The sequence below is a fragment of the Centropristis striata genome, chromosome 9, assembly GCF_030273125.1.
Source record: "Centropristis striata isolate RG_2023a ecotype Rhode Island chromosome 9, C.striata_1.0, whole genome shotgun sequence".
NCBI lineage: Eukaryota > Metazoa > Chordata > Actinopteri > Perciformes > Serranidae > Centropristis > Centropristis striata.
In genome coordinates, this window is record NC_081525.1 from 34,853,567 (window position 1) to 34,866,993 (window position 13,427).

At 37.5% G+C, this 13,427-nt stretch overlaps 1 protein-coding gene across 2 annotated transcripts; it reads left to right on the forward strand.

Moving 5' to 3' along the window:
- Positions 1–496: 496 nt before the first annotated feature.
- On the forward strand, positions 497–12,590 carry spata6 (spermatogenesis associated 6). Of its 2 annotated transcripts, none has more exons than XM_059341474.1 (11): positions 497–729; positions 1,664–1,801; positions 2,245–2,293; positions 2,423–2,464; positions 2,604–2,728; positions 4,047–4,127; positions 6,766–7,194; positions 8,431–8,533; positions 8,974–9,014; positions 9,378–9,538; positions 11,885–12,590. In XM_059341474.1, exons 1-11 carry the CDS (start codon positions 646–648, stop codon positions 11,988–11,990), a joined length of 1,359 nt encoding a protein of 452 aa, XP_059197457.1. In that variant the 5' UTR covers positions 497–645; the 3' UTR covers positions 11,991–12,590. The 2 variants fall into 2 exon arrangements, with proteins under 2 accessions (XP_059197457.1, XP_059197458.1); XM_059341475.1 differs by having other exon boundaries at positions 627–733.
- The last annotated feature ends 837 nt before the right edge of the window (positions 12,591–13,427 follow it).

A 13,427-nucleotide genomic window follows, 5' to 3' on the forward strand; every position in this document is an offset into this window, starting at 1 on the left:
AGAAGACATGCAAGTGGTATGAAAAAAGTGGTAAGAAAAAAAGGGGTACATAGTGTATATATATTATACAGTCTATGATATATATACACAAAGCCAGAGGACATTATTCATTCATAAAAATACATTAAAAGAGGTGAACAAATATATTGTCTTGATAGTTTTATTTACAAATTAAACCAAGCAATATATAGTTAGGATTATTAACTTTTGAGATTTGCAATATGAGATTTTGAGAGAGATTAAAGAGATTAAAATAAGAATTTGGTTGATAAAATATATTCTTTGAGATTGTTGTCATTACTTTTATTATAACTAAACCAAAATGTCTTGAGGCATAAATCAGAGTCATTATGATAAATGGACTCAAGTCAAAACAAAAGAAAACGTTACATTGACATCCTTTTTTTCAACCTGGCAAGACAATGACTAGCTGGGTAATATCTGTGTACACTTTTAAAGGAGACTTTTCTTATATTTATATATTTTTAATCCATAAAAACAACAGATTAGTGTGTGCGTGCTGCGTATTTTGCGTGCGTGCAGAGAGAGCTTGTGATTGGTCAAGTCTTGGTCACGTGACTGTACATCCGCTCTGTGACTGTTGCTGTTTGGCATCTATGACAACAAACTTTGAAAGTTGAATGAATGGCTTCAGTGAAGAAGAAGCTTTCCTCCACTAAAGGGCCTCGCAAGTCTCTGAAATGTACCGTATACTTGGACATTCAGACAGTAAGTGCGTCCAAACGCTTCTTCTTCGCTACAAAACTCAGAAATTGACCATTAACTGTACTCAGTTAACGTAAGATAACTACAAGCTAGCGAGCTGACACCCTCTTCCCTGACTAACGGCTGTAACGTAAACGTGATTAAATGTCGTAACTATAAATAAAACTTATCGTAACGAGCGCTAACTAACGTTGATATAGTTCACAAGAAATGCCTTTTCTCACGTTAAATCATCCTGAACATAAGGAATATTATAAAGCATGTTGTGACTTCACTTTTTACTGTAAATTGTATTTATATTATATAGATAGATAGATGGATAGATAGATAGATAGATAGATAGATATGTAATGTTATATATTCTATATGTGTATATATGGCAGCTATATATAACAATAATATAAATACACCTGTCAAATACACATCTGATATTTTCTGTTGCCAATTTATTTTCTTTTTTATATTGCAGTCATTGAGTAAATGAGATGCCCCTGCTTGATGATTTACATGCCATGAATATTGAACCAAAAGGTTCAAATCTATGTAAAGCACATTTAAGTTAGTGTTGCAACCACGTTGAGCTCACTGACTTTTAAACGTTATATTTTCTTTAATTGCAGCACCTGCTGATCTGATGGAAAATATTTTTTTTTCCACTTGGTGTATCAAAGTAATTAAAATTAATTAGATTTGCAGGTTTGAAAATAATCTTTGGTAGCAGTAAAAAGATCCTGAATGCTTAAATGAGAGAATTGTACACGTTTGTAAAGCTTCTTTTTTTAAAATAGAGATTTGGACATATTAAACTCAAAATGTTAAAAGGCCATTTAGATTGAGCTGAACATGTATTATTTGCCAATAAAGGATAGGTACAGAAACAACACAATATCTGACCTTTCATTGTAGTCACCTAATTACACTCTGTGTCTTTGTGCAGGTCACATGTCCAGGAGTTTTACTGACCAAAACCAACGATATCTACCTCAGTGTGTGTATCATGGGCCAGTACAGGAAGACTCCATGTTTGCCACCTGTGTTCCCTTTGCCTTTCCACCACAAAATGGTATTTGTCAAGGTGAGAATTATAACTATGCTGCATCTATTCATTTGGCACAAGATGTAGAATTACCCATAACCATGTCTGTGGCTATTTTTGTCCGATATAACAGGAGAGACGTTGGGAGAGGACAAGTGCAAGTACTTTATGCTGGCTCCTATTAATACCTATTAATTGTACTTTTATTTAAAAAATCCATGCATCCCAGCAGTTGTTCTCTTACACTTACATACAAATCCTTATGTTTATAACTTCTCCTCTTGCATACACTGCAGGTTTTTCTGGTTTATTTTTAAGTCTTAGGATTCAAACTTGCAGCCCTCCGTTTTAGACATTACTGCCCTAACTTCTGATAAAAGAGGCCATCTTTTCCTTGGGGAGAATGGTAGAGTAGATACTGAGCTGTCTGCCTCGTCTTGTTATAAGTATTGATTTGCTTTGTCTGTACTCTGTTTTACCAGACTTTCCCCAGCGTTGTTGACCCTGCTGATGTAGCTGACCTCCTGGAAGGTAAACGGCCATCTGGGACTTGCTTCCCCATATCTTAGCCCTGAATCCTCTGCTATGCAAGCTTATAGGCTATTAGCTGTGATACTGATCATTAGTTCACAGTCTTATTTGTGCTTTCCTTCCTCTTAGCTGACACAACATCTTTTGAGCTGATTCAGTTGGTGCCTCCAGGTATGCTTTCTGATGATGCCATATGGGCATTTTAAGTCCCCACTGTATCTAGTCATTACTCTGCAAAAACAGGATCTCTAACTTGGATTGTGTGTATGTGTGTGTTCCTGTTTACTGTCTGTCTGTGTATGATTTTTAGAGGGTGAGGTCCTTGCCACAATGAAGGAGAGCAGCAGAGATTTCCTGTACCCTGATCCCATACTTAGCTCCAGAGAGAGAGCTGCAGAGAGGGACGTACTGATGAAGAGATCCTCTTCCTTTCCCGTAGGCTGCTTTCCACTTATTCTTTTATTTATTTATTCACCTCTTTCCTTCCAACACCTGTGCCCATATTTATCAAACTTCTACGAATTACAAGAACGCTTTCTAGAGCAATTCTCAAGCGATAACATGATTGATTATATATATTCACAGAGAAGGAATAGCCTATCATGGAATTTACCCTATTTCTGCCATTTTGTACACTATATATTATATTAAATGTGCAAACAAACAGAAAATATTGGTGTTCTCACCTCGTTTTTTGTATTGCAGTGATCTAATATTTACTCTCCAGCAGCTTCAGAGACCTTTGAAGTGCTGCTGAATTAAGCAGTATTTTCAAGTTGTAAAAAATGTTATGAATAGCTTTTATTTGTACATTTTCAAGTAGGAGTAAAAGTGAAGGATATTTGATTTTATCTTTCACTTATGATCGAAGTGTTACTTGAATCAGTTTTATAAATAGAGGCCCGGGTGTATCACATTTCATGTTTGATGTATTACTGTTTGCAAAGGTGATCAAACTACTGCACAGTGCTAAAATTGCTGAATTGATGCGCAGTTGATGCGCTTAAACTTTGTTTACATGTAATATTGTGCTCCTCCATGTAAAACAGCTTGATCTGCACCAATATTACATGTGTCATACATATAATTATCATATTGTAGACGTTTAGTGAGTGTCCTCCTAATCTCTGGTTCATATCTGTGCACATGACAGGAAGGTACACTACCAAAATAACCAACTCAAAAGCACTGTCTTGTCTTTGACAAAGTGAAGTTCTTTCTCCAGGAAACAGCATTTTCCATATAGAGCTGTTGCCTGTCTTTGCTATACAAACAGAAAAAACTAAACAGAGAACTACCTCTCTCTTCAATCACTCTCCATCTTGTCATTTGTGCTTTTCCCACCTCCTCTTCTTATATCATCTCTTTCCCTCCCTACCTCCTCCTCCTCCTTTCATTTCTTCTTCTCTCCGTGGCTGCGGGTCGCTGTTCTATCCTCCCCATGTCCTCCGAGGCACTAACTGGCATATTTAAATGTCTTTAAACACCATTCCCCTCACCGTTGCTTTTATGTGTTTGTGTTTGAGGCCTACATAGCAATTTAGATGTCTCTTTCCAAATGCCATATTATTTAAACATCACTGGAGCCTTTCTCTTTTCTGCAATTTGTTTTTCTCTAGCCAGGCATAGATTGGAGATTTGTGATTGTAAATTGGTGTTCCAAGCAGTGCTGTTATCTGTCCGTTTGTCTTCATCTCCCTGTTAAAGGTGTTGTGTTTGTTCCTATTGTCCCCCTCTCTCTCTCTCTCTCTAGGGAATCTCCCCCAAAGTAGAGTTTGCCACAACATCAGTCATAGAAGAGAGTGATGGGAGAGACAGCTGGCCTACCTCGTCTGTAAGTGTGTCCTTTTATTACATCTCATAGATCCGTACATACACACACAAAACGCTGTGACCACTTTTTCAAATCGGTTGTGCCTTCGTCTGGTTTGTTTTTATCTGCTTTATGTCTGTTGTTGATTTGTAATTACTTTGGAAGAAGGCTGTCTGTTATAAATACATTTTGTTGTGTGTTCATGGCCTTTCACTCCAGCTTTGTCAAATTTTAAACAGTTAAAATCCATCAAAGTGCCTCTCTTAAGTCAAGTAAACAGTGCATTTATCAGCCTGCAAAATGTCTTGAATTTAAACACAAAAGCTAGAACAGTGAAGATTCATCTCTAGAGGGCTCTAATGAGTGGTATCACCCGGCATCAGATTTGTCTGTTTCCACCATACATACCCATCTTCTATTGTTGCCATGGCTACTGCATCTATCTATCCATACTGGCAGTGTTTCAAGGGTATCTGTTCTCTCCTTGTGAATGTAATTACGGGGAGTCAGATCTGTGATGCTGATAGCGAGGCTTCTTCCACATCTCCGACTAGCTGGGAGTTTACACAGTGTTTGTCACAGAACCAGTCAGTCGGGCTGTTTTTTATATTAACTATCCAAGATGAGGGTCATCTATATCTCTGCCACAGCGTCCTTGCAGATTTTTAAGGGCTGTTGTGCTGTGCTCAATTGTGGAAAATCACATTTGACTTTTGGAAGAATTTTCTAACTCTTTTATCTCTCTCTTTTTTTCCTTGTATGGGAACTCCGAAGTTCTTTTCCACTGCTACAGTCTTCAGTATATAGGGTTTTTTTCTGCATAATTAGTTGATCAATGTAAAGAAAAATTGGCTATTATGATAAATGAATAACTGCTTTTAATTTTTCAAGCGAAACATTTTCTGGTTCCACCTTCTCATTTGTGAGGATTTACTACCATTTTTGCCCCTTCAGATACAGGGAGTTTCGAATAATTCCTTAAATCTAGACTGAAAAAGAGGGTTCCTTAAAAAAAATGTGAGAATGACAATCTTTCACAAACAGTACTGATTGTAGCATATGATCCATCACACAGCGGTTGGCATGTTGTGCCAAAAACACCACCATGCATTTCCCAGGTGCAGTAACCTAAGCTAAGCTATTTGTTTAAATGGGATGTCATTGACAGCGAAGCAGATTGTCAGAGTGTTCTCCTGGCCCCTCAGGGGGACGTCTGGATCACAGCACCGCTGTGGCTGTCAGACAGTTGAATTTCTCCATTTTCTCTCTCCTAATGGCTCCTCAGCATAGGCATTTCCCTGACTGCCTGCCTGCCCAGCTGACAAACCTTGTCCTGTTTAAATAGAGATTTAGAGTGATAGCAACTTCCACAAAACCTCTAAAACTGTAGTGATAAATATACACTTAGATTTCCCCAATGTCTTACTCTTCCTCTGCAGTTTTTCTGGCGCTCTAATCTTTTGTTAATTGTTATCATTCTCATTTAAATACCATTTTTAATCCAAATTAGGGCTGAACAATTAATCAGCAGTTCCACAAATGGCACCTTGAGGCTGGTTCCAAATCAAGCCATAGAGCCCCATGTTAAAACCTTTACAGCAGAAATAAACATGATTTCAGTCTGGTAAAAATAAACGGTTTTGGTCTCTATAGCTACATTTTGTGAAGGGGGTGAGTTTTTATATAACTCCTCTGTTTAAATTATAATAAGTTATACATAATTGAGGATGTGACCGCTTTGAGTGACAGGTGGGTGCTGTCACGGGTTGCGTGTTTCAGCAACCAGTCTTCATTCAGCCCACCTCAGCTCCACCTCTTTGCTCATTTTGGATTAGCTGGGAGTCAGAGGGAGTCGGGCACTGCAGAAATGATGATGGCCGGAGTCACCACTCTGAGCTTTACACTGTCTTTGTTTTACAATCGTTGAAATAGCATCTAATTATCAGTTGGTGATGGAAAACTGACAAACTCTCAGTGGCCGTCCAACAAAGAACAGAGAGAAGAGATGAAAGAAGTCGGAGAGGGTGGAAGATGTGTGGGTGTGAGAGCGTTCTTTACTTAATTTTATTAAATCAGGCCAATCTCAAATGGCAACCTCGATGACGAATTTATTCATCATTTAGTTGCTCTTAAAAAATAGTTTTAATGTTGTGTGATTTCCCTAATTAGCATTTAGATTATCTTTTGTTTAACAGCCAGGTAATGCCTCTTTATCATATTAGGCTTTTGATGGCCATCAAATGCAATTAACATTTTATCTTAACTTATTTATCCCCGGTTGGCATTAACCGCAGGAAGTGGGATATTGCATCGGAGAAGGATGTTAGCAGCCATTAGAGTTATTGAAGTAATTCTGCAGAGGTTGTCTCCATGGCAGTGCCGACCGAGAAGGCTGTTGTTGTTGTAACACTTAAGCTGAATGATTTAGCTAATGGTTTAATGGTTCTGTCCAGGGAGAACAAGACTGTGTCGAGAGTGAGAGCAGCTGTCTTAATGGCTAAAATGGCTGACGCTTGTGTAAAGGAACAACAGTGTGGTCTGCATAGAAATCTGCTGAGACAAATGTTGTGTGTTAAATCAAAATGTTCTTTGAGCCTAGTTTGACATGCTAAAACAACATAATAATTTTTCCTTCTCTCTCTTATATTCTGTCCCGCAGACTTCCTGTCTTTCTCCAGTGAGACATTCTTTAACTCCATCCAGACAGAGTTCCTCAAAAAAGTCTTCATCAAGCACCAAAATAGACGATGTAAACTGTGTCTCTTGGAAAGGTGGGAATGATAAGCCAAATATTAAGGCTACAATTATGAACTCTGCATCGTCCCCAACATCCAGACGGCACACTTCTTCAACCCCATCTGGCCGAAGTCCCCAGAAAACCAAGAAGGAGAAAAAACAGACTTCTCCTAGACGTTCTGTAGACTCTGGCTACCAGCAGCCCACTGTTTCCTCAAGGACACGAGCCCTGTCCCCTTACACCCACCGCAAGATGTGCCAGCTTTCAGAGGACGCCAGGCAGAGACTCAGCCATCTCCAGCTGGGGCCTCACCACTTCAGGAAGGAGACAGAGAGCCAGCCGCCCTTCTTGGTTGGTTAACATTAGATATATTCTTCCAAACTGAAGGCAATTGAACAAAAAAAAGTGACGTGATGGTTTGTTTAATGCTAATAATACACGTGTTCAGTGGACAGGGGTTGAAATTAATGGGATCCTGAATTGATGTAGTTCAAACCTCAGTGGGAGCTTCCCAAAATTTAACATAATCTAGTGGGCAGATTAAGTGGAGGGCATAATAAGAGAGCAGTGTTAATCTTTTTACCTGAGCCTTTAATGGATTTTGACGTCATGAAAATGTTTCACTAGGTACGCATGTAATATGGCCTATTATCCTCACTGAGGGGCTTGAGTGTGCTTTAATAGCACACATCCTGGATTCAGGCTTGTACACAGTTATTTGTTAACACTTTAATTATGGCTGTATCACTGCTATGAGACATTTGCATATAAAAGGGAGTGATTTTCTGATCACAGCCGTGGGGAATATACAGCTGATGGACAAGAACAACACAGCCTCCCTCCCCCTGCTCCTCTCTGTATTCTTGCTTCTTCATTTACAATCAAATCTAATCCTGAGGTATGCATATCAAAATCCACTAACATGCTGTTATTAAAAGAAATGATTAGGTAGAGAGGTGTTTGTTTTTGTCACACACATGAATGGAATTTACTAGAATACAACGGGTGTTTTATTAAAGAGGGGAGCGTGTTTTCCCGCTCCAGTTTTCCTGGGGGAATCTTCTGTCGACAATTAACCCTAGTAATTGAGAGTCAAGCTGCAATTAACAAATAGATACCTAATGAAGTAGCTTAGCCCCATGGTGAATGCATTATCAGAGCCTCAACTCCCTGTTTGTTTGAGAGGAGGGAAGCAAATACCCAACCTATGTTCTTTCAGATAGGTGGTTATTCTGTAAAGCTATGCCTCCGTGTGATGTTTTTGCTGAAATTGTGTTGACGGACAAATGGCTTTTCCTTTATTCTTCACAAACTAACGAAATGGAATTTGCATGAGATAATGTATTCTGTTGATTTCATTTACACAATACAGCAGTTAAAACATGTCATTTCTTATTTGCAGTAGGTAGACTGTGTTATTTATTAATGCTTAAAAGTGAAGAAGAAATTCTCCTTGCTGAGGGCTTGAGTGCCAAAACATCCTCACTGTGCATTTTTTAACTATGTAGACAGAATTCAAACTACAGCAATGTTAAGTTTATGGAATTGTTTGACAGCAGATTGTTTTTCTGTTCTGTTTTATCTCAGGTCTCACGCTGCAATAGTGCCTCTCTGATGGGAACTCCTTCCTCCTCTGCACAGACTGGTAGCATGCATCTACACTCAGTCAGCCTCACAGCTGATCACACAGGTAGGCCTAATACATGTACTGTTACGCACCTAAGGCCATACTGTACCTGCTGCAGAAACAACAATATTGGTTGTGTTGTCTTGTGAAAATGTGTCTATTTTCTTTTCTGGTTTGACGTCTTTGTTTACATCTTCATGATAACATGAAGCCTTCCAAAATGAATAATGGACTGCATTTATATTTATATTATTGCTGAGCTTTTATTGAGGATATCAGCAATGATAAAATGGCTTCTGACATTTGTTGTCATAGTGTAACAACAGTGTGAAGCTGCTAGTATACACAGATAGCATATAGCTCTGCTTACAGTGACCTCCATGTAGGGCAAGTTTCACTTTCACAATTTTTGAGGTATAAACTCTTATTAAATGAAGGGCTGTGGATAGTATAATGCAGTGTTCTATTTTCATAAAACATAGAACTTGTCTTTGTCATTGTAGATTCTTCTCTCCTGGGGAGTTACAGACCAAAAATTGCAAGAGTAAGTCTAATTATAACATGTCATACCTAAAACACATACTCCGAGACAAACTAACCAAATTATTTATTTACACAACAGTTTTTAGAAAAAAAAAGATTTTTCTTAGAATCTACTCATTCAAACTGATCTTCCTATTCTGCCCACATTTACTGGAGATTTATTTTATATTGCTAACATTTTAATGTATAAGTAGTAAAATAAACACAATTAAATAGTAACGTTTAATTTTCATGTCTCTATAAAGCTTTAGGCAATACATATTTGATGCACGCTTTCCTGACACTGAAAAGCTGCAAACTAAAAAAGTGTATCCACTAAAACTGTCACCTAACGTAAACCCTCTTCCCCTGTGACCTTCTCCAGGGGACAGTGGGTTCTGTGAGGGTCAAGTCACCTCCAGAGACACAGTGGAGACTTGAAGCCCACACCACAAGCCCCATGAGAGGTGCTGCATCAGTTCCGTCCACACCGGCCGCGTCGCACTCCAGAAGTCCTGTGAATCTCGGCCATTCCCTCAGAGAAAGGTAAACTCTCTAGATAATGCAACCTTTCTCCTCAACATGACCTTGAAAACACCTGAAAGTTTTTTTGGAATCTTTTAAATGTTTGTGAAATGGGTGGATATGTTGAAATCAAAACCACTTTAACAGGCAAAAAGCATTTCAGCAAAATGATTATCATTGTAACATAAAAACATAAAAGTCATAAAATGTGATTTTAACTTCTAAATGTTTTCTTGGGAGAATCTAAAATGTACCGTTGATTGACATAGCAAGACTGTCCTGGCCACCAAACCAGCTTATTTTGGTCAAACACACACAAAACATAATCCTCTTTTTTGTGGTGTTTGCACTGATGAATTTATCCTGATCCATCTGTGTAAATCTCTGGTGTTTGCACAAAAGATCTTAAAACCAAAGGAGGCACCTGTATGAGTTTTTCAATTACAGTATATGACAAATATATGGCAATCCCATGAGATGTTAGTCATTCACTGCCACTGCTTTGTGTGTCTGTGTGTGTATGTGCGTTTGTATGAGCTCATACACATCCAATCTTTAATTTTGATCACACTCGACAGGCAGGATGATTTCCCCTCCACCTCTTAAATTACAGAAGCTGATGTCTTGTCATGTTTGTTCATTACTGAGAGAGGAGGCAGAGAGAAGGGAAAACAAAAGAGGAAAATGGTATTGATTTGTGTTTCAGCTTGAGTCTGATGCATTTGACCCGATGCACACTTTAATACATTCAGAGAGACCTTGTCATCGATCACAGCAGCTGTGAGTTGAACACACCAACGCGACCGATGTTCCGTTTTGTTTGTTTGTTTGTGCTCTCCTTTCCCCTTCCCTTCTGCTCAGTCCATAAGTAAACATTAAAATCAATAGACAATCTTAAACTGCAAAGTAAATTGTAGGAAATGAATGATACTTTTCTCTCAATTGAAAACGCGACAGGAGTTGCAGGGTGGGAGATTAGAGCAGGCCTTTGTAGATTCCCTCCGACAGGAAGAGGGGCACGTCTTACCACAAATCTTTGATCTATAAAGAAAATGACAGATGCCAGTGGCAACGTTTGCTCCCTAAGCCCCAAAGTCTCAGTCTATTCATGTCTCTGGATGATTTGTCCTTGATGACTTTTTGAAGCAGGTAGCGAGTTTATCTGATTACAGATGAAAAGCTTCCATTCCCTTACTGCGAGCCGGGCCAAGACAGCAGCCAGTCAGTCAGAGAGTCATCAGCCCTCCACTCCCAACAAATAGACAGGGATGAGTGGCAATACTGGAATTTATTACTGTTCACTTCTGTCTGTCTGTCAGTGCACCGCTTCATAACTGCCTGTGGCCAACTTGCAGACACATTTATATTGTATTGATGAAACACATTTATGCCTCCAGTTCAAATGCACCGTTGGTTTTGTCAATTGTGAAATTACTTTTGGTTATGTTTTTTTTTGCACGAAAGGTTGAATGTCGAGGGGAAAAAAACATTCCGATGAAGTAAACACTGCCATTTATTTCAAAGTTTTCAAAGTATGTTGTTGAGCACACTACAGCCTTGTGTCTGGAATGACTGTACTGGTAGTTTTATCTGTGCATCGACTCCCACGCCTTGTGTGAGTCTTGTCTTGTGTTACAGCACAGACTAGTGGACAAAAGCAATATCTGTGATCTAATCTTCTTAAAAGATGGAAGGGCATTGTTTTGAAGTTATGTGATTTGGAGGGATTTTGATAAGCAATGAAATGTTTAATTCATTTTACAAACCAAAAATACCAAACATTCTGTGGTTGCTGTTTCTATAACATGTGGATTTGATGGTTTTCTGTGTTTCATAATTTTGAATGTACTCAATGTAATATAGTATATATATAAAGATATATATATATATATACATATATATACATATATGGGTTTTGGCTAGTATGGCTTGCTATGGATACTATTGCATGTCTCAACATAATATAGTGTTGTTTTTTTTAACATTTTTGGACAAACATTTATTTTTTTTTATTTTTTTTTTTGGACACATACTATTAACATGACCAATGTACTATTCTACTGCAGTTTTTTTGGTTTGATTTTTTGGACAAACTACACTTTGAAAGTTTTTGACTTTTTTTCACATACTTTTTTTCTTTTTTTCAATTTTTGGACATATTATATGTTTTCTTCCACTGCATTTTTTAGTCTCTTATGGATATTATAATCATGATCAACATGCTATACTATGGCTTTTCTTCTTTTTCTTTTTTTGTGAACATACTATATATATATATATATATATATATATATATATATATATATATATATATATATATATAATATTGGGTCTTAAATATGTCATTTCTGTGTTTTTTTCCCCAAGGCTCCAGACGAGTCCATCCTACTGTGAGCAGATCCACAGCCGAGTCCAGAGGATTCTGCAGACCCACAAAACCACCTTGAACAACCAAATTACCTTTGAACTTTAACTTTCTGATTTGCCGACAAGGTGATCAAACAAGTGAGCTTACCATACATAGAGTATTCATTATTGAAATAATCACTCTCTTAATGCACACAAGTCTGTAGGAGTGGAGGCCCAGGACGAGACACAAACACATCAGCTTAACCTCACGATTTTATCATTCAGTGAGTCCAAACATCTCACACACGTATCTTCATTCATCTCCCTTTGTCGTTCATTTAAATTTCAAACCTTCTCAAGCCCCGGCTGAGCTTTGTTTGTCATTGATACTCTTTGAAAAGGCAGGAAATTTGCAGGGGTTATGTTCAAAAGCATAGCAGCACTGCTTCCCTCCCACCCATCAGCTGGGCTGTTTTTAAAAAGTGCCCCAATGGTGAAACCAAACGGAGACGTTGTCTAATTTCACTAAAGCTGTGTGAAATTGGCTCGGTTATAAAGAAGCAACATTTTTGTGTGTGTGTGTGTGTGTGAGAAGTAGACATGGTGGATGTAAGCTGCAGCTGTTAAGAGCTCATCTCTTGCAACACAAAAGAGGGACAAGAAGGTAGCAAAGAGCAGCAGCTACAAGAAACTGAAGAGATTTAAGAGAGAGGAGGAACAAAAGTAATCCTGAAAGAGACACAAAGAAATGCAGCTTTAACATAAATTAAGACGGTCATTCCAATTGAGTATTTACACTAGTGTTACACTGAAATGCCTTCACATGGTTTTATTAGAATCTAATCATACATGTTATGGTACAATATTTAAAAAATGACATATTATACATTTTGAAAAAAATTTTTAAATGCCCCAAATTAGTAGAATTACCCTATTAGTGTCTGTTATGCATATTAAAGTATATAATAGGTTTATTAGAGGATTTTCAAGAACAAAAAACGGCATACTATAGCATGATAATCATAAACCGTAAAAAATCATCAAATTTCAAAATGCCCCAAAATAATTATGATGGTATTATTAGTCTATTGATGCACAATAAAGTAAAGTATGTTTCAAAAATGACAGAACATCACCATATTATAGGATGTCCAAAAATTGAAAAAACAAACAAAAAAATGCCATACTATAGTATGACTTTTTTCTTCAGTAGAAACTCGTTTTTTTTTTACAATGAATTTTACAATGCCCCAAATTCATAAAAATGACCTATCAGAGTCTGTTGATGCATATTAAAGTACAATTGTTCTAAAATTCACAGAAAAACAACATATTATAGGGTTTCCAAAAATTGGGGGGAAAAATGGCATACTATAGTATGACTTTTTTTTTTAAGACATTCGATTTTAGACATCCTACAATATGTTGTTTTGTCATTTTTTAATTGAATATACCATAACATGCATCAACAGACTTTATTAAAAAAACATCTTAAACATTTCAGAGCATTTTAAAATTTTATGATTTTTTTTTCTGAGAAAAAGTCATACTATAGTATGGT

Coding starts and splice junctions, on each gene's coding strand:
- spata6 (XM_059341474.1), top strand. CDS start 646: ATGGCTTCAGTGAAGAAGAAGCTTTCCTCCACTAAAGGGCCTCGCAAG. Junction 2,729..4,046: donor AGAGATCCTCTTCCTTTCCC/GTAGGCTGCTTT, acceptor CTCTCTCTCTAG/GGAATCTCCCCCAAAGTAGA. Junction 9,539..11,884: donor GGCCATTCCCTCAGAGAAAG/GTAAACTCTCTA, acceptor TTTTTCCCCAAG/GCTCCAGACGAGTCCATCCT.